The 22,324-nt window shown below is 38.1% G+C and overlaps 1 protein-coding gene across 4 annotated transcripts in view; it reads right to left on the minus strand.

Moving 5' to 3' along the window:
- COL14A1 (collagen type XIV alpha 1 chain) overlaps positions 1 to 22,324 on the minus strand; it is a 213,906-nt gene that overhangs the window by 151,626 nt on the left and 39,956 nt on the right. For all 4 annotated transcript variants that reach the window (XM_023517768.1, XM_003782379.3, XM_023517769.1 and 1 more), the window contains exon 5: positions 17,952 to 18,038. In XM_023517768.1, coding sequence (XP_023373536.1) covers positions 17,952 to 18,038 — 87 coding nt within the window. The remainder of the gene's footprint in view (positions 1 to 17,951; positions 18,039 to 22,324) is intronic.

Raw genomic sequence — 22,324 nt, forward strand, 5'->3', positions numbered from 1 at the left:
ACATTTCACTGAAGAGAATATTCACAGGGTGAATAAACACGTAAAAAAATGTGTATTCAACATTATTAGCTATCAGGGAAATGCAGATTACAACTATAATGAGACATAAGTACATAGCTACCAGAATGTCTAAAATAAAAAATAGTGACAACAATGACTACTGTAGAGTATGTGTAGAAACTGGTTCACTCATACATTGCTGGTGGGAATATGAAAACAGTTCAACGACTCTGTAAAACAGTTTGGAAGTTTCTTAAGATACTAAACATGTACATACCATATGATGCAATAATTGTAATCCTGGACCTTTACGCCCCAAAATGAAAACTTATGTTCACAAATACACAAAAAACTGAACAGGAATGCTCATGGCCTCTTTATTCAGAATAGCCAAAGGCTAGCATCAGTCCAGCTAACTATCACCTCCAAGCGGTGAATAGTTAAATAAACATTCATACTGTGGAATATTACCTAGCAATGAAATGGAACAAAATACTGATCTATGTAACAACTTGGATGGCTCTCCAGGGAATTATTCTGAGTTGTTTTTTAAAAAGCCAATCTCAAAAGGTTACATGCAGTATGATTCCACTAATATAACATTTGGAAATGAAAAAATTTTAGAAATAAGGACAGATTTATGGTCAGCAGGGATTAGGATTAGAGTTAGGCAGTGGGAAGGAGGTAGGTGTGGATTATACAAGGGAAAAACAGGAGATCTTTACAGTGGCAGAACTGTTCAGTTCCTACACTGTATCTGTGGATATACAACATATACATGTGATCAAATTGTACAGAACTAAATACACACGTGTGTGCACGTATACACATACACAAATGAATGCAAGTAAAAATGAGGCTGTTTGACTCAATCAATGGAGTGACTCAATGTCAACATGCTGGTTTGATATTATACTAATATTTAGTATCATATTTATCTTGGCATAAGGATACATGGGATCTTTCTGTGTTATTCCACATAGCTTCATGTGAGCCCATCATTATCTCAGCAAAAGGTGTAATTAAAGGAATATAAGTGATAAAAATAATATCTAATAACACAAAGTAGAGAAAGAGATGTGGACCTTTGGGATCTCTTGAACACTGCTAGCAAAGATGTAAGATGTTGCCAGTTCTTTGGAGTATATTTTGGCATTTCCTTCTAAAGCTGAATATTCATTTTTCTTGCTGCCCAGCAACCTTACTAAGCCTACAACAACGGAAATTCTTGCATACATACAATGGGAGGCAAATGGAAGAAATTTAACAGTAGCACTGTTCACCACAGCAAAGAGCTGGAAGCAATCAAACACCCATCCATAGGAGACTGGATCAACAGCGGAATATTATATAACAGCAAAACCAAATGACCGACACTGACATGCATATTCTGGATGAATCTTAGCAATATATTAATACTTGGTGGGAAAAAAGTAAGTCCCAAAAGATTATATTTAACATGATATCTTCTTTATAAAGGTAAAAATAAAAAATAACTAATATAAAACACAGTGTTTTTAAAAATACATGTAGATGCTGTAGACAGACTAAAGGAAAGCGAGGGCATGGTGAAGGCGGTAAGCTAGATGGTGACTGCCTTGGAACCCAGGGGAACCAAGGAGCTGCGAGAACCAAGGAGTTGGGAGGACAGATGGTTGAATGTGGGTCACAGTCAAGGTCTTAATTTGGGGGGACAAGTGGAGGGCTGGCTGCTTATTATGCCATTAAAATAACTAATGAAGTAACTAATTAAAAAGGAGGGGAAAATCCTATGTGTCATGCAGAAAATATTGTCTAGAAAAATTATTTTAGTGCTTGTCACACAATTTAAGCATCAAAAACCTCATTAAAAGCTAAAACTCGCATCATTTGACTTGAATTTAAAGACCAGTGTCTGTTGCATCAGCAGAAAGATCATCCCTTCAGGGATTTTGAAAGTCAAACTCTGTTATTGCTTTTATATTCCAAAGTTTGAATTATCTTAAAGATTAATACACACTGAGTGGGGAACTATGAGAACAGTACTTTTAAAAAAAATATCCTAAATCCTGATTATTAGCACTAACTTACATCTAAACATAATGAACACTCATGACTATTTTTCATCCTACCAGGTACAAATGTGGTCTGTTCATCTCCAAGAAAGTTTAGTGTAGGGCTAACTTTCTCTGTAGTATGTGAGATGTTTGTCCCATCAACAGGTTTGTCTGGGCCAGGGGCATACACTTGGGACAAAGAGATAGTTTTAATGCTACTGTGTTCACATTCAGTAATCATATATCTCCAACATAATTCCGGGTGTTACAGTGAACTGCTTAAGAAATATATTCAAATTACTGTCTTACTACAAACAGGAGCCCAGATTCAAAACTGAAGACAAATAATCTCACCTTCAGCTGGCAAACACGTTACCCGTTTCACCATTCTTAGATGGGGAGACATCAGTCAGGGAGAAAACATTAACTGTTTTAAAATTTGTTAAAAAGAATCAAGAAGAAAACAAGAAAACCAGACACTCCTGGCAGCCCAGGTGACCGTTGTACCAAACTCAGCAGCCAGATGTCTTGTAAACGTGCACTCATTAGGAATGAGGAATACGCTTTTATTGCTAAAAATAATATTCCAAATTAAGTTTTAAAATAAAATATATCCTTTTGTTCCCTCAATACCATAGTTAAAGTCAAAGCAGATAGAGAAAATCATCTCTTGACTGTATTTTAATGCAGCTCTTGGCTTACAAGAGAGCTCCATCTAAAATGCAACTCTGAAAATATGGGTGACCTAAAAAGAAAATGCCTAAGCAGCTGAACTCAATCAAAGAAAATCACCCGATATATGGGCTAGATGACAAAGCTAATAAGTCTGATGTCACAGATAAATCAGAAGGAACAATTGCACAAAGTCCAGGAGGAACAATTCCCTCTATTAGAGAAAAAGTCTCTAATATAAGCAGCACCTGTGCAGGGCTGGCCCTGCTGTGTCCACAGCTGATACACGCGGTTGGCAAACATCTCCAATTATCTTTCTAGAACTTTTTCTGCTCCCAAACGTATCCACTTAGAACAGAATGGGCCCATGAAAAGTGCCCCTCTACCAATAATTTTAGGCCAATTTTATTGTTACTGACATCACAAGAAACTGTAAACCCATGTTTATTAATTTGATGCTCTGTAACTAATTTCCTCGATGAAATTTATTTATTTAGTGAAAACATATTTACTTAATGTTTACTGTGTGTCAAAGACTATACTGAGCAACCAGGAACACAAAAAAATTCCACCTTCAGGCGGCTTAAATTCTCAGAAAGAGGAAATAAACTACAAAAACACAATGTAAATTCAGATGTGGTAAAGTACTTTATAGAAGTAAACAAAATCACATGAAGAGTAACTGTGTGTGTGTGTATGTTACTTTAATGGCAATGGTGTGAAACTACCAAGTTAAAAATCTTCCTTTTAAAGCATATTATTGACTTTGGGAGGCCTTGGTGGGAGGATCGCTTGAGGCCAGGGTTCAACACCAGCCTGGGCAACACAGTGAGAGCTTATTGCTACTAAAAATTTAAAAATTAGCTGGGCATGTGGCTTGCATCTATAATCAGAGTTACATCAAAGGCTGAGGCAAGAGGATCACCTAAGCCCAGGAATTTGAGGCTGAAATGACCTATTAATTGTGTCACTGCACTCCAAAATGAGACTATCTCTAAAATAATTCCTTAATTAAAAAAAAACATATTTTTTTGTTCTAATGGCATTCCAATTAAAGACCCAATTTCTGTTTGTATAGAACTATCTATGATGTATTTATAGGTAAAGATATTAGCCAATAACAGTGAATGTAAATAGAAAAAAAGGAATTAATAGCAGAAGATTGTCTCTAAAAAAGAAAAAGAGTCTCACTTTCTTGCCCTCGATAGAGTGCTGTAACATCACAGCTCACAGCAACCTCCAATTCCTGGGCTTAAGGCGATTCTCTTGCCTCAACCTCCCAAGTAGCTGGGACTACAACCGCCCACCACAACACCTGGCTATTTTTTTGTTGCAGTTTGGCCGGGGCCAGGTTTGAACCCACCACCCTCAGTGTATGGGGCTGGTGCCCTACTCCTTGAACCACAGGCTCCACCCTCCCTGTGTTGTTTTAAACAAGAGAAGTGATAAAAACAAAGGTAAAACCTACCACATTACAGATGTCAGCTAGGTGCACCTGCCCTTTATTTTTTTCTTTTTATTTTTTTGAGACAGAGTGTCACTTTGTTTCCCTCGGTAGTGCCATGGCAACACAGCTCACAGAAACCTTCAGCTCTTGGGTTTAGGCAATTCTCTTGCCTCAGCTTCCTGAGTAGCTGGGACTACAGGCACCCGCCACAACACCCAGCTATTTCTTTGTTGCAGTTTGGCCTGGGGCCAGGTTTGAACCCGCCGCCCTCGGTATATGGGGCTGGCGCCCTACTCACTGAGCCGCAGGTGCCACCCCTGCAGATTTTTTTCTGTAAACTCCTATTATACTATTTTTACTCCTTTTTTTTTCTGTAAACTCCAGACTACACTTTACCAGCTTCATGACTCTTTCCTCACAGTCCTGAGATGGGACACATTGCCTGCCCCTGACCACGTCTGCATTTGCACATTCCTTGTTGTTCTCCTCACACTGGAATACCATTATGATTTACCACCATTTCTATCTTTCTGAATAGACCGGGAACTCCTTGAGAGGTCAGGGCTTTTTTTGTGGCTTATCTTTTGGGCCCCTTTGTTTAGTTCAACTCTTGACAGATGGTTCTCAATAAATGTGAACTAAGGGTTTGTGCTGTTAAATTCCTCTTTTCCAGCTACTTGGGAGGCTGAGGCAAGATAATCACTTTAGCCCAAGAGTTGGAGGTTGCCATAAGCTGTGAGGCCACAGCACTGTACCAAGGGTGACATTGTGAGACTCTATCTCAAATAAGAATAATAATAATTCCTTTTTTCATATAAGTCAGACTTTCAGCAGAGCATTAGAGAAAAAAGGCAGGATGGCTCACTTAAGTGTGGTCTGTCCTCCTGCCCTGCCGCTGTACCACACTGGGAAAGTGGAGTACAGCTATTTAGGGATCAGGGAGATGGCATCAAAGTTGCCTGTCTTCCTTGGTATTTTCCCAATGCTGGAGGCTAAGCTGAATGAAAGGAGAGTGTGTACTATTTTTATTCTTATTGCCTTAATACACAGTCAGAAAACCTCACAGTGATTTCACTACAACTGGCCTAGGATTCATCTAGTGGCTTTGAATTATTTTCTTTTTTATGCCACTAGCAAAATATCTAGCTAGGATATTCATTAACCAAGACGTTTCAAGGAAAGCTGTGGCCACAGACCGATTTTTCACTTAAGTCTCCTGTGAGGTTAAATTCAAGTTTCTAAATCAATAGCGAAAGAAAATCCCTAAGAATTTGGTGCAGTAGAACTCTTGGAAACTGGCTGTTACCATGCAGAGATTGGCTCTGGCCCCGTGATGGAAGATATTTTTATCAAAAGAGTTAACATCATTTTTTATTTGTCAAAAGCTCAATTGTTCTAAAAGGGTTTTTCAATACACTGGCACATTCTGATTTTCACCACATTCCCATGAGAAGCCATTACCGTTCTGACTTTTCAGAGAATAAAACTGAGGATCGGAGAGGACAAGCACTAACTCACTGGTTACCACCCAGCACCGGATGCGAAGTCTTCTGACTGTTTGGGCTACTGTGTTTTTGCCAACATACCATGCTGTCACTGTAACAAATGTTGTCTTCACAGAATGCAACATGGATGGCCTTTGCCTTGGAAAATAAAATCAGAAATTGTCCATGTAGGGGATATGAAGCTAGGAGCTCATTGCAGTTATATTGGAGTTCACATTAATCAGAGTGAGAATGAATCCTCATTTAATCCAATCTTGGTGAAGATATAGCTTTCAGAATAACCCTACACATAACAACCCTATCTAAAACAGTCTAGCTCATCATTCTCTACCTTCATCCTGTTTTATTTTTCCTCACAAAACTTCTTACTGTCTAGAAATGTATTATATAGTATGGTGGTTAATATTTTTATGTCAACTTGACTGGGCTATGGGTTGCCCACACATTTGGCCAAATATTTTTTTGGATGTATCTGTGAATGTGTTTCAGAATGATTTTAACACTTAGGTTTATAGCCTGAATAAAGCAGATGACCCTTCCTAATGTGGGTGGGCCTCATATAATTGACTGAAGATCAGAATAGAACAAAATGACACAGAGAGAGGACTTCTCCTACCCAGCCACCTTGAGCTGGTACGTTGGTTCAAACTTCAACTGAAATACCAGTTCTGCTCAGGTTTTCAGCCAGCCCAGTGTTTGGATTAGAAATTATGCCATCAACTCTCCTGGTTCTCAGGCCTTTGGATTTGGACTAAAACTACACTATTGGTGCCTCTGGGTCTTCAGCTTCTTGACTGCAGAATTTAGGACTCCTTGGCCTTCATAATCACATAAGCTCATTTCTTTGAATAAATCTCTTTCTACATATATGAGATCCATTCAGGAAATATCCATCACTTGTTTCTCATATTGTTCACATTACATGGCTGGATACTTTTCAGACAGACCTTATATGTACATGGGCCTATTGTTCCATTTTTGAAGAAACGTGACATACATATAGTAATTTATTTAATGACTGTGCCAGATACTTTTCATTGCCTCCTTCTTTATATTTGTAAAAAATAAAGACCTACCATTAGTGACTACTTTCACCCAATCCTCTGCATACATCTTTTCCATCTAAGCCCAATATTAATCCTATAAGGTAGATGTTCTTTCTACCTCATAGATAAAGAAAGGTTAATTACTATAGAGGATTAATAATGACTTGGCCACCATGACACACTGAGCAAGTAGAAAAGCTGAATCCAAACCTAAAACTAACCCCAAATCCGGACCTGTTCAACCCAACACATAAGAGGAGTATTTTAAAGAAGAGGGAGGGAGGGAAGAAAGTAGAAAAGAAGGGAAAGATTGACATGTCTTACAATTAAAGATAGCATGAAATCAAAGCCCCACTCACTTGTCCTATATCCCACCTGGGATAAATGACACCATGATAGTGTATAGGAATGTGGAGCCCAGTTGCTGCACCACAGCCAAAAGAACATTCTAGCTGTCACCCAGAGCCCTATGTCTTAAGAGTAATGGATCTGTAAACATAGCATTCATTACATTTCTCTTCTGCTCTAAACCATGACTGGGAGAAGACATGAGATCTGTCTTCAAATATTTAAAGGGCTTATCATTCAGCAAAGGGATTGAGGAGTATTCTATGTGCCCTCAGGACTGGGCAAGGTGAAAGACTTCAACTCAATTATAGACAGGACGCACAAAGACCAGCACCTTCTTGGAGAATACTAAGATCTCTGTTAATGAAAGTAGATGCGGACCACCCTGGGTGAAGTGGGTGAGGACTCTCACTTTCCCCTTAACTGGCTGAACTACAGGGGTCTCAAGTGACTTCTCCATTCTATGAGTAATTCCTCCCTCTCCACCTACAAAAAAATGCTTCAACTATTTAAAGCTTTGGTGCTTTTCAAATCTCTGCATAATTCAACTCCACTTGATCTGTCCATATTTATTTCCCATTTCCTCTCAATGCAATTCCTCTTCCCCCCCCAACATCCCCACCTCTGAAACTTTCGACTGCATTTTTATTCTCCTGTATCTTCTTATTTACCCTCTCCAATCTCTACCTACCACAATGCAAGATACTGACAACTGATTTTACTTCCTTTGAAAAATGTGCTTTTTCTTAAATATTTTTATATATAAAGTTTGCATTAAATTTTTATATGTACAGTTATTTACTGATTTTTGTAAGTTAATACTGACTCAGGAGAGGCTATTTTTCCTGATTATCTCTTATTTTATTAATTTTTTTTTTTGAGACAGAGCCTCACTCTGTCACCGTAGGTAGAGTGCCATGGCCTCATAGCTCACAGCAACCTCAAACTCTTGGGCTCAAGTGATCCTGCTGCCTCAGCCTCCCAAGTAGCTAGGACTACAGGTGCCCACTACAATGCCCAGCTAGTTTTTCTATTTTTAGTAGAGACAGGGTCTCACTCTTGCTAAGGTCTTAGAGTCTTGAGCTCAAGTAACATACCTGCCTCGGCTGCCCAGAGTGCTAGACATGAGCCACTATGCCTGGCCAGATCACCTTTATTTTAAAAAAATAAAGGAAATTTGCTTAATTTAAGGAGCCATGTATTATATCCCATTTATTTTCAGCTCTGTATATATTACTACATGATTTGGCTATATATTCACTTTGGTTAAAGTGATTTTCTACAAAATACAGCAACTCAATTGCACCTGTTCATCCAGTATACTATTAACAAATAGAGCTTGATATTTTACAGTTTCTAAGGCCAAAAACCCTGCTCAACCTGACACCAGCAGTCATCCCTGCAGGGAGAGAGACAAGATGTTCAATTGAAGATTCTTAAGGAAGAAGGAAGGTACTAGTGAGACAAGCCCAAGCATTCCTATGGAAGACAGACTCTGCCAAAATCAATAGCAGTATAGTATATGATTTATTTAAAAAAAATAATAATATGTCACAAGTTCTTTTAAGAATGAAAACACCTGAATTCTTACCACTGGAGAATTCACAAATTGAGGAGGATGAATTTTGCTGGAGCCCATGGGAAAAGTGTCAAAATTCTATAAAACTGATCAAGGGCAGTGAGGGAGGAATTAGGAGAAAAGTAGAAGTCTCATGCCAGTAGAATGTCATCCCCTTGCCCTCAGGGGTGCATAGATATTATTTCAGGCATAGGGGTAGGGTACCTTGCAGGTGTTCAATTATTATTTTCTGAATGACTGATCCTGCCTCATTTTTTAAAATTCCTGAGTGTGTAAACTATAATGCTTGTCATCAAGGGGGGGGGGGACCAGAAACTTTTCTTTCTGCTTTATTAAAAATTCCTTTAATAAAGGGAGTCGTTCTTAATCTTCACCCAAGGATTTTGAACTCTCTCCTTGAGTCTAAAACAAGCAAAAAAAAAAAAAAAGAAAATTCACAACTAAATATTGAAGATCTGTAAATAAGATGCTGCTACATTCCATAAGCTAATACTTTACTTTAAAAAAGAAGACATACCCATATATATGTGCAAAGGACAGGGAGGGGAAAAGGGTGGATACTGACTTTCTTGAAGTGTCTGCTAAGGACCATGCATGGTATATATAAGGTATGACACCATTTTATCCTCTCAACAACCCTGCACGTCATTAATGATTATTATGTTCATTTTACAAATGAGGAAACTGAGGTTTGTAGAGTTAACACGGTTAAGGTCACACAGCCCTTTGTAGGATGTAAAGAAAGATTTCACTTCAAGGGATGTTTGTCCAGAAAACCTGTGTGCTGGCTACCAAGGCAGACTGACACCACTAACAAGGACAGTGAGAAAGAAAAAGTTAAATGATGGGAAGAAATAATTATCCTTGTATTAATGTCATAGCTGGAAAACCACTCATCTTATTTTCTGATTTCTTGTCTAACCATGGTTCTGCAGACTCCGGGAAGCTTAAAATACGTTTTGCTGCTTTGCACACTAGATAGACTCTATTTTCAGTTGCTCTCTGTTTCTACAAAATGTCGTGGAGTTCTCAGAGGATAGACATGAGGGAGGAAAAGGGGTGAAATTACTTGAGAGCCATTCACTGTTACATATTTGTTGAATTAGATCAATGTTTCTCAACTTTTTTTAATTATCACCCCTGTAACGTATCTTTTTTCTTAATCACCTCCTCATGAAATTCTAATACTGCAGATATATTTTATAGCTGCTATGTACTTATTGTATATTTATGTTTTATACATGAAGAGAATAAGATTTTTCTCCCTTCACTTCAAGAACTAATCTTTGCCCCTTTGGGAGGTGACATCACTGCCATTGAGAATGCATGTGTTAGATCATTGTTTGTAAAAGAAAATTACTTTTCCTGAAACTAGGAGCAATTGACAGCACCATTATGAAGGTGGTTGTTAATGGTCAAATTATACTCCACATGGTTGAAACTTCACTTTTTAAAAAATTCTTCAATTCTTTCATAAGGTGAAAAATAAGTTCATCTTAAGTAGTTCACATGTGGAAGATAATCCAATGAGAATCATAAAACATTTCAAAGTTCCCTGTAGTTGACTTAAATGTGTTTGCTGAATTCTATTCTCCATCCAGGTATTTCGATTAGGGTTGATCCCACCCTTGAAGCTTCTGGTGTGGCCAATCAGATCATTGCATTTCCTTGCCCACAGCAATTGGTTTGGAGACGGGCATTAAGCTGGATCAATCAAAACTGCTCTTCAGATGTTTTCTGAAACTAATATTAAAAAGATGTTTTCTGAAACTAAAATGATATTAACCTTGTTGACCACAAAGTAATGTTGCAACTCTTGGAGGCCTTCATTGCCGTCTTACATTAGGAACTCTGCATAGAAATAAGGCCATCTTATTAAGAAAGCAGAGCCAGGAGACGGAGAGGCAAGAGAGAGCAGCTGATGGTGGATTGAGACCTTACATCCAACCGTGCCTCAAACACACAAGCCAAATTAACTCCTTTTTCTGCTTCTATGAGTTGGAGCATTTTTCTTTTAACAGAAGCCAAAAATTCCTGACCAGAATTTCCCAGTATAGGTAGATCATAAGGAACTAAGTCTAAAAAAGAAAAGAAACAAATCCCACACAGATTCTGAGAATGAAACATGTATTTTAATGAGCTCTTATGGAGACCAATAAATAAACAAACAGTGGGAATTCCCAGTTTCATAATATCAATTATCTTCTAACATTTAGGTAAAAATAATTAAAAGTATGTTGTGAACTAGCTGTATTTCCGGTGGAGAGGAATCCTGTCTTTTTTAAATCTCTCTTGTCATGGTTTCATCTAAGTGAATTAACATTGCTTTTTTTTAAAGAGAGTGGTTTTATTTATTAGTCCAAAGAACTGAAAAACTAATAATAGCACATGGCTATGTCTCCATCATTTAGAAGGATTGAAGGAGTCCTTTTCTTCCTCTTAGTTTCTGTTTTGTCCACTGAATTCTAATCTTTGTTTTTGGTATCCTACAGTTTTACCAGCCTCCTTCATTCTAGGTATGGCTTTTTAATTCATGCTCTTCAGGACTCTTTATGGTCATTCAGTCCGTTTTCAAACCTACTCTTTTTTTTTTTTCTTTTTGCAGTAGTCTTTCATTTTTTTCTCTTGTTTGAATATTTCTATGATATCATTATTTGTTTGTTTTTGAGACAGAGTCTCACTTTGTCATCCTTGGTAGAGTGCCATGGCGGCATAGTTCACAGCAACCTCAAACTCTTAGGCTCAAACGATCCTCTTGCCTCAGCCTCCCAAGTAGCTACAACTATAGGCACCTGCCATAATGGTCAGCTATTTTAGAGATGGGGTCTTGCTCTGGTGCAGACTGGTCTTGAACTCCTAAGCTCAGGTGATCTGCTGCCTCAGCCTCCCGGAGTGCCAGGACTACAAGCATGAGCCACCGTGCCCAGCCTAATGAATTTTTTTGTTCTATAGTCTCTGTAATTATTCCCTAATTAAGATTCGTGGAACTCTGTGGCCACTGTACTTCTGTCTTTTGACTCTTCCTTATGGCATATGGTTTACTTCTGTGTTTTGAAATTTTGTATTATAAAATCTTGTTTGGCCTTGTTTTATCTGCGGCAATCTTTAGAATCTGCGCCCAGCCCATGTGGCTCAAATGTGATTTTGCATTTGCTTCTGTCAGGCAACACACAGTTCTGTCTAGCTTAGAGCAATTTTTATATTAATTTCTTGAGGGGGAGGACCTAAAAGCATGTGGTTGACTGTATATTTGAATACCTAATCTCTGGCATGGCCCAGACCTATGGTTATGCTTTCTCAAGGAGACGTTTTCCTCAAGCAGGGTACAGGCACAGAGGGCTCCCATATTCCCTCTGCACTGATTAGCAATGATTTTCTAGTGCTAGTCCAGCCCTAGGGTTACTGGTAGTACACCATGTCCACTGATTAGCTAATAATAATTAGAATAAAGAGGGGGAAGAGGTAAGAAGAAGAAGATGAGTAGGAAGCAGAGGAGAAGGAAAACGAGAAAGAAGGAATACTTCTCACAGAAGAGGAGAGCACTGGGATGCATCCCTTATCTTCTCAATGTAAATAAATAACTGCAACATTTTTTAAATCATTAAAAAAAAAAAAAAAAGCAAAGAGAGTTGGTGAACTGAATTGAAAAAGGCATTGAGAGAGAACATGAAACAGAAATCCTATGTTTTCTTTTCCTATCTGTCTCATGATCTTTTTCAATCTGGTTCTGCATTCTTGTGCAAAACTCCAAAAATAGCTAAAGCTGTTTGGACAAACAATGGAGAAATGGCCATTAATGCAAATGTGCCAATATTATGCTCAAAGGCAAATACCACTTTTGTTTGCAAGTTGGTTTGGGATTATTGAAGAAACATGTACAGGAGATGGAAAACAAGTAACTGTTGAACTGCCAGCAACTTCTGTCAAGGATCTTAGCTCTTTGCATTTAAACGAAAATTCTAAAATATGTGAAATATGTATGATTGTATCTGAGCCACTGTCAATGTAGACTCTTACTCCAGAACATTGTAGACTGTACAAAAAACAGAGAGCAGCACAGTTTGATGTGAATCATGAAGCTAGAAGAGGGGGCTTATGCTAAGTGCTGCGTTAAAGACCTGGGTAGGAAGGTGTTTTTGTCTCCTGTGGAGCTCACTAATGCCTCTCCTTTAGCCTCCTGCGAGCCTTAATTCTGGCCTGGATTGTCATCAGTGTTTATAACGTACTTCTTAAGACAATTCTTCTACACAACCAGTTCCTCAGGAAGTCCTCACTGTACCTGAACACACCCCCTGGGAGCCCTCACCTCAAAGAGGAAGCCACCTTTTCTCCCCAAGTCTCCTGAGATTTCTTCCCCTAGCCCAGGTCTTCATCACCTCAATAACACCTTAAGCTTAGCGCCTGTCCGAAAGGGCTCGGGAAAGACCCCTCCATAAACACGTCTTGAATGAGGAAGCAAATGGTCTTCTGAGAGAACGTTCCTTCTCCAGATGTTGTGAGTATTTACCAGAACATGTGCCAATATTACCCTCACTTTTCCATTGTCCATTTCTTTGTTCCTAATTCATTTCACTCAATCCTAGGTTTTGGAAGGGAGAGAGGAATGCCCATCAGGGAAAAGAACAGAGAAGTTAGGACAGTTCAGAAATATGTAGCTAACAAATTCTGAAGCCAAACTCCAATACGTGAATAGAAGATAGATTTTTACTTTGAATGTCATTCTATAAGCCCTAACTGGCAAAACAAAACAAAACAAAACAAATATATATATATGTACATATATATACACACACACACCAATCCACAAATCTGAGAACTGACTTATGAAATTTTCCATTCATTAACAAATCTATTTTTACATAAAGAAGGGAAAAAAAAGATAATTCATAAACTACTAAGTTTACTTATTTGGAAGGGGCAAATAAAGCTGGGAGGAAGGAATAGAAGTGATAGTTCATTTGAGTATGACCGTTTTTTACTGGAGGAACTACATCAAAAAGTTTTACATACTCATAAATTGAAAATGTATTAAAAATGCATAGCCAAACCACAGTGAATAGAGAGGAAAAGAACTAAGCCAAGATCTCTTGGAACACACATGTTATATACCCCAGACTACCAGCAAAGATTGAGCTCTAGTTAATAGATTTGTTTGTGTGTCTGCTTTGTAGTGTGTACAGATTAGTAATTCTAAAACTATTTCCATAATTGGCCATTTTAAGTTGATAAATTCAGAATCTTGGGAGCCATAGTTCTCATTCTCTTTAAAAGGGATTTATACATAGGGAAAGAAGGAGGCCTAGAAGAAATACTGTGAGATGGGTGTGAAATAGATATTCAATAGAGTAAAATAGATTGATAGATACGCGATGTACAAGCAGAGAATTCTATCGATAATAGTGTGATGTTACAGAAGCAGTAAGCACATCCAGGACCCCAATTTTGTTTTTTAAAATACCATTTTCCATGAAAAGAAACCAGGACTCCTATAAAAAATGCTTCATTATGGGGGCTAAGCAGAAAAATAGAATATAAGGTTTGTGCCAGGAAGTAAAAAAATAGTTTAAAGAATGATGGGGGTAGGTTAAAAAAATAGGAAACCACTTGAAATAGTTCCCACTGAGCAAATCTGGAACAATCTGAGCATCAAAATAAATAGCAATAAGAGTTTATAATCCACCAAATAAAGTAAGAATCCATTAGTCTATACTGATATCACAATTCTTGTGCGTGTCAGCTACCATTATGATGTTTCTCAAATGATAATTTTTCTACCTCCATAGTTTATTCTACATTTATTAGTTGGCATTCTACTGTAAAGAAGATTTTAATGAGAAACAGAATATTTATACAGTCTCAAAATAATCTTCCCATAAGTCACATATTGTGAAGGGAAATATATACCTGGCAGACTTCACCTTAACCAGAAGCTTATCAATCAAGAAGTCAAGCTTTAGCTGTCATGCCGAAATGGGACACAAGACCTTAGATCCCTTCCAAGTGGGAAGTTGAAATTGATACTTTTCATTGTAAAGGGAGCATCCTCAAAGGGCCAGACTTCTAGTGAAAAATACCTGCTTTCCATTAAGGGAGATGACAAGGAAATTGTTTGTATTGGCCTACACTCTACGTGGGAGAAAATTCTTAATTTGTCACCATGGATAAGCCCTAAGGGCATACGAAATTTACATAAAACGGTTCCAGGTTGGCAGCAACCAAAGGCCACCTCTCTGGAGAAACGTGCTGTTAAACCTCGCTGTACAGAATTCCCACAGGAGTCCCAAAACCAAAGCGACAAGTCATACAGAGAAACAAGCACTGTGAATGAACATCAGTATAAAAAAGTGGAAGAGTTAGCCCCCCACATACTTCAAATAATAGAATTATTGTGTTCAGAATATACCATAAACATTTTGAAAATGTCAGAATACTAAAATATTAAAATGTAACAAAGTAACATAACCAACTTGTAGTAGACATGATCAAGAATTAAATATAATTTCTAGAAATAAAATATTCCCTGCCTAAAGAGCAGATTAGAAAAAAGAAAATACTAATACTCTCTCAGGTGCTAAAAGAATGAGAGAGCACTAAAAATACCATTTATAAAAACAGAGAGGTAGAAAATATTTACATTAAAAAATACATATTGGCTGGCCATGGCTGACTTATGCCTGACCTATAATCCTAGCACTCTGGGAGGCCAACGCAGAAAGATCCCTCGAGCTCAGGAGTTCAGGATCAGTCTAAGAATAGAAAATTTAGCTGGGGTTGTGGGTGTGTACCTGTGGTTCTAGCTACTCAGGAGGCTGAGGCAGGAGGATTGTTTGGACCCAGGAATTTGAGGTTGTTATGAGCTAGGTTGATGGCACAGCATAAATCATCAGAAGAGACTATATTATAAAGCTAATTGAAAGAGAGAATATAAATAGTTGAGAAAAAGAATATTTGAGGCATTAAAGGCTGTGACTTTTTCAATATGGGTAAAAGATATAAATGTTGATTCTAGAAGCACAAGGAAATCTACAACTAGACTGATCATCTAGAGCAACAGTAGATCACCAGAGACAAAAGGCAGCAAGCTGGAAAAGCATCCAGGGAGGAAAGAGAAATAACCTGAAAAGGAATGATTTGTAGACCAAAAACAGGATTGTCCATAAAACAACAGATGCCAAAACATGGTCAAATAGCTTTGTAATGACTGGAGATAACAACTTTTAACCTGGAATCCAGCTGATCTTTCTCATAGGTGGTGAAGATATTTCTGCCCAAATGAAAGTAAGTTTGCCACTACAGATCTTCTGTAAGGAAAATGAAGGCCCAGAGAAGATCTGATAGACAAGATGCAATAAGGAGCAAAGAAACTTTATGGGCAAATCTGGACAAACACTAATGATTAAAAAAATTATAATAAATATAATACCTTCATGAGGTTAAAAAAGTTAACATAGCCTTCATGGCATTTTCTTAGTTATTGTGTTAAGACATTTATATTCTACATTTAGTAAGTTTCACATGTACCCTTGTAAGATACCCCATAGGTGTGGTCTGAAGGCTATGCTAACCAGTTTGATAAAAATATTTCAAATTCTATATAAAACCAGCACATTGTACCCCATGACTGCATGAATGTACACAACTATGATTTAATAAAAAAGTTAACATATTCATCAAAAATTATGTATAAGATATGTGATTAATAACTCAATATAAAATTTTACCTTCTTGGTAAATGTGAAAGGTGTTGGTTAGTCTTGGGCTTTGTTAGGTTTCGTATGGATGGTAAAATTTAAATTATAAACACACAAAAACAGACAGGAAGGATGAATAATTTCTAGGTAAGTAGTAGAGGAAAATGGATTTTTTTTTAAAAATAAATTTGACCAATTTTAGGTAAAGTAGAAACAGAAAAAAGATAGGGAAAATGTAGGATAACAGAAAGCACAAAAAAATGGTAAATCCAGAATTATCAGGAGCTTCAATATATTTAAGTTAACTAAAATTATTAGGTAAAATACAGAGGTTGGATTATTTAAATGCAAACTGTATCTTCTTTGTAAGATTACTCATCCTGAATCTGAGTTCATAAGTAGAATAAAAGTTAGAAAGTAGACAACCAACACATTATGTGACTACTAAACACCGGCAGTATTGCAATATTAATCATAGAGAAAATAGTCTTTGAGGCAAATAATGAATTACTAAGAATACAAAGAGTTATTACAAAATAACAGAAAGAAAAATTCTCTGGGAAAATATAGCAACTCGTATTTTGTAAAGCAAAACTGCCAGAGTTACAAATAGAAATGGACAATCAGTGAGGGAGATTAGAAAATACATTTTTCTCGAGGACACATGGTATGGTTTTGAAAATTCACCACATTGAAGTAATAAAATATTTCAACAAATTTCAAAGAATATTGACCACATGCAATTGTTAGGACTCAATAACAAATAAAATCCTTTCTTAAATCTCCAGATGTTTAGAAATTAATAGAATATTCTAAGTAACTCATGTACCAAAGAAGAAAAATCTAGTGGAAATTGGAAAATAGTGGGAGCGACATCATAACAGAACTGCATTTCAAAATCTATGTGATGCTACTCAAGTAGTATTTGGACATTGATGCCTTTTAAAAATGCATATAATAGAAAAGAAAAAGATTAAAAATTAATGAGATAAGTATTGCATTCAGGAAGTTATAAGAAACTACTTTTAAAAAGGATGTAAATATTAGACATGAAACCATCATATAAGGATACCAGACAGAGGAACTGTGGAGAGATGCACACACTGCCACTGAACAAATGATTGCGAGGATTATACTCTAGGAAAACTCTACCACATGCAGAGAAGGGCACATAAAGATATTTACAACAAATTGATAATAGCAAGATATTGGTGACATTAAAAATAGAAGGGTTAAATACTCTGGGACATATTTATCCAATAGAATTCTACTGTATACAGCAAAGAAAATGAATAAATTGGCAATTTACCGCTGGATGATCCTCCTTCCCACCTGGAGTAATGTGGAATGTTCATCAGGTAAAAAGGCAGTGCACAGAAGATGAACTATGACAGGCTATACATACATGTTTATATATACAGAGAAAGGGGACTGAAAGGTCACGCGCAAGTGTTGACAATCACCATGTGTGGGGAAGGAAGGAGGAATGGGAGAGGCCAAAGGTGATCTGTGCTCTTCGGATGGGACCAACCATATATGCATCACGTGTGGCACTGTCTGAGTAATTAACCAACTCCCCACTCCCCACCCCACCCCCAAAAAGGATCCCATCAAAAGAATCTCTGACCTTCTGGAGAAGATGGTTTACTCCCATTTCCTTTGTCCACAACCTTGCCTCTGGGCTTTGGCTCCTTTCTCTTCTCTAAATCTTTAACTGGAAGAGAAGTAGAAATACAGGAACATGTTAGTTAAAGTCTAAGAGAAAATATCCAATGAGTTTTACTAAAACCTTTGAAAGCCTTGAAAGTATTAATAGAAATGAATTCCATGGTACAAACTCATCCCAAATGTTAGAACTGCCACTTTTTTTCAACCTTTGAGAAGAAGTAGAAAGGACTTAAGGAATTACTTTGCTTGAGCCTTCAATACATGTATGGGCAGATACATTCAATAAACTTAATTCTGCATAAAAGTTATAAAATCGGCATAACCATCCCCATCTCATCCATGTGGAAATGAAGAATCAGGAGGCTAAAATACCTCTCATAAAATCACTGGCAAAGAATTCAAGTCATATCTTCAAGGCTTTTTATTTAGCCTATGAGCTTAGTCCCCATTCTAGAAAGATCTTACCCACAGATATTCTCATTTGAAATTGCTTTATCAGCAATAAAAGGTAGAAAACACCACAATATCCTTTCAAACTGTAAAAACATGTTTCTCTACTAACAAATGGCAGTGTTTCTTTGTCTCTTTAATTAGGAAATACGTAGGGACTAAAAACGCCTTTAAACACATTCATATCAATCTACTATGTTTCCCCGAAAATAAGACCTACCCAAAAAATAAGCCCTAGCAGGATTTCTATGCATTTGTTAAATATAAGCCCTACCCCAATAATAAGACCTAGTGATAGGGCTAGATATGCTGCATAGCCAACGCATTTGGGCGCTGAATGGTAAGGAAGATTGGAATACCTTTTATCTGCCACAGTTCCTTTCTCCAAGCCATTGCACGGGTGTGTAACTTGTACAGTGCACACGTGGTAACCGTGGTCACAGGCATCCTATTGTGCACATGCGAATGGCTAGGGGAAAGGAGTTCACGCATCACTAGTGCCAGCCCCACCAACAAGGTCGGCTCCCCCTGTCAGGTTCCAGAAGAAAATGACTTAACCGTATTTGGATAAATGTAGATTGTTGTATTATACTTAATAAAAATAAGACATCCCCTGAAAATAAGCCCTAGTGTGTCTTCTTGAGAAAAAATAAATATAAGACAGTACCTTATTTTCGGGGAAACACGGTACATCAATAACTTAACCTTCCATTGTGTTCTCTGCTTAAAACTGCAGTAGCTTTTCTGCCATTGCTTGACAACTTAGCTGTTTAAGGCAATTAAGACCACTGCAAAATGGCAGTGATTTCTGTACCAATAAAATACCTGTGTATAGATTCACAGTCTGGCTGTGAGGAGTGGATTTCACTTTTCTCCCCCCTTCCCTGCCCCAGTCTCCTTCAGCGTCAGCTGGCCGTCAGCTCAGCTCATCAGCAGTGATGCTATGGCCTGAGAGTTTCCCTGTCCCGGGTCTGTTCCAGCCCAGAGCACAGCTTTCCTGGGTGGAGAGGGGCGCTCTGAGGGGGCACTGCAGCTCCCACCCTCACTGCACTCTCTTCTCAGCTCTGCCATGGGGGCTCCCTCACCTCCTATAATGAGTTCTCAAATCTCCCCTCCGTGCCCCCCACGTAGAGCAGTGCCCCCACGATTGAGCCCTGGGGGTACAAGATCTGGCCTGTGAGCCTGCCCCTGGCTCCCCAAGATCAATCCCTGACCATGACAGGGAGAAGCGTGCTGGTCCTGAGTTGCTTGTGGGCTGCTCAAACAGGTTTGATGTCCCTCCACTTCGGGGCACGCCCTGCTCTGCTGGAGCAGCCAGTGAGAACCACAGGACTTGGTTAAATTAAAAAGCTTCTGCACAGCCAGGGAAAAAAATCAACAGAGCAGATAGAAAACCTACAGGATAAGAGAAAATATTCACAAACTAGACATCCAAAAGAGGGCTAATATCCAGAAGCTATTGACACAAAGAACTCAAAAAAATCAGCAAGAAAAAAAAAAAACCAACACCATGAAAAAGTGGGCAAAAGACATGAACAAAAGCTTTTCAAAAGAAGATGAACAAATGGGCAAAAAACATGTGACAAAATGCTTATCACTAATCATTTGGGAAGTACAAATTAAAACCACAACGAGATATCACCTTACTCCTGTTAGCATGGTTTTTATTAAAAAGTCCAAGAACAGTAGATGCCGGTGTGGGTGCAGAGAGAAAGGAATGCTTTCACACTGTCCGGGGACTATAAATTACTACAACCTCTATGGAAAACAATATGGAGATTTCTCAAAGAACTAAAAGTAAACCTTCCATTTGATCCAGCAATCCCACTACTGGGTATTTAATCAAAGGGAGAAAAAAGTCATTTTATCAAAAAGACCCTAGCACTCAAATGTTTATTGCAGCACAATTCACAATTGCAAAGATGTGGAATCAACCCAAGTTCCCATCTGTTGGGATGTGGATTAAAAAAATAGAGTACTACTCAGCCATAAAAAGAAATAAATTAACGTCTTTTACAGCAATTTGGATGGAACTGGAGATTATTTTCCTAAGTGAAATATCTCAGGAATAGAAAATCAAATATTATACGTACTCTTTGATAATTTGGAACTAATTGAGGGACACAGGTGGGCACAGAAAGAAGTAAAAATCTTTGGGAATCAAGAAGGGATGGGGAGGTGGGATGGGGTAAAATGAACACTAACAGGTACAATGAACACTATTTGGGGATGGGCACACTTATAGCCCTGACTAAAGCATTATAAAAGGTATCCAAGTAACAAAAACATTTGTGCCTTTAATATTTTGAAATTTAAAAAATAAACCCCTATGGAAATGCAGAAGCAAGCCAATAGCAAGATATTCTGCTTAACTGTTACAGTCACTTCATGGAAATAAGCAGATTTAAAGGAGGGAAAGGTAGATAGGGAAGCAATGATTCCCCTGAGCCATCCTTGCTGCCTTCTCCAGAGTACTGCTCCATTCCCCTGTCTTTATCATATAGCCCTCCTCTTCCTTTCCACTACTTTCCATCTCTTTGCTGAAAGGGTTTGCAATTTATCATCTGCAAAATCATGTCACTCTAATTCTTCTATTCCTTCCCTTTGCAACTTCTCTTGGTTTTCTGGTTAAATTCCAAGATTAAAACTAATTAAAAACATAAGATGTCTTGATCCTGCTGTGTCCACTGACCTAATTTTTTATATCTATTTTTTAGACCTCATTCTCTGACTTCCTTATAAGAAGGGAGTCCCCCTTCCCCTTCTCTAAATTCTCTTCTTTCTCAGTTTTTCCAGAAGCATTTGTCCTGGTTTCTTCCTCTGTCTCTGTCCGCCCCTTTACACCCTCCTTCTTTGGATCTTTCTTCTACTTCCATTCTGAAACACGATCATAGACTACAGTTACCTTGTATCTCTGTACAGTCCACCTGTGATTTTGCCATCATACATATTTAATTCTCACCCATCCATAGATAAGTTCCAAATCTGTATCTTTCACCTCCACCCACACGTGGGCTGTGTCCCCATATTGCTTTTATTTAGATTTTCTAAAAGAAAACACAACTGCAACTTTAATATGAGAAAGATTGTGCTGAACAATAACATGGTTAGATCTAGGACTCATTTTTCTAGAGTCCTTTTCTAGGGAAATTGCATGAGAGAGATTACCTTTGAAATATGGGCAGGATTTTTCCAATAATGATTAGCAAAACATCATTCTGAAGAGGAAAAATAGTGGCTACAAAGAATGTCTGCTGAGATAAGAGTGTAAAAAATTCTTTTTATTTCCTGTTGCTTCAGCATCTGTTCTAAATATAAGTTGGATTTATTCACATCAGAAGCAGGGCTCAGTTATCCTTGAGTCAAGTTTCCAGTTCTGCACCCACCCCCCACTCTGGTTCCTCAACATGGTTGATCCAGGCACCTGCTTATTTAGCTGTTCCCTAAAGATCATACTGGGGGACAGCCACACAGCCTACTCAACTGGCCCCACTGACCCTCACACCCACGTGGACCATGCAGTTAGGCCATAGTGACCACTTGTAGTCATACTGTGTCCTGGAACTCATGCCTGCTTGCTCTAAACCCACCAATTAAAACCCCTAATGAGAAACCTGTCTGGATAACACCCTGGATCCAATAAGGCTTTGACCCACAGGTCCTTCCCTCCCTTGTGCTCTCCAACCTCTGTGTGGGTGACCTTGACCTCTGTGTGGGTGGCCTCCAGACATACCATGTAACCTTCAGGTCCTGTAAGTAATAAAATAATTCATGTGTGTCTGTCCTAATCACTGAAGAGGTGCTCCCCATATTAAAGATCCTAAATAAAACACTGGGCTGTACCACCAGTCCACAGATAAATAAAACCCACAAAAACGACAG

This window comes from Otolemur garnettii, unplaced genomic scaffold (genome assembly GCF_000181295.1).
Source record: "Otolemur garnettii isolate 467f Iridium unplaced genomic scaffold, OtoGar3 scaffold00004, whole genome shotgun sequence".
Lineage (NCBI taxonomy): Eukaryota > Metazoa > Chordata > Mammalia > Primates > Galagidae > Otolemur > Otolemur garnettii.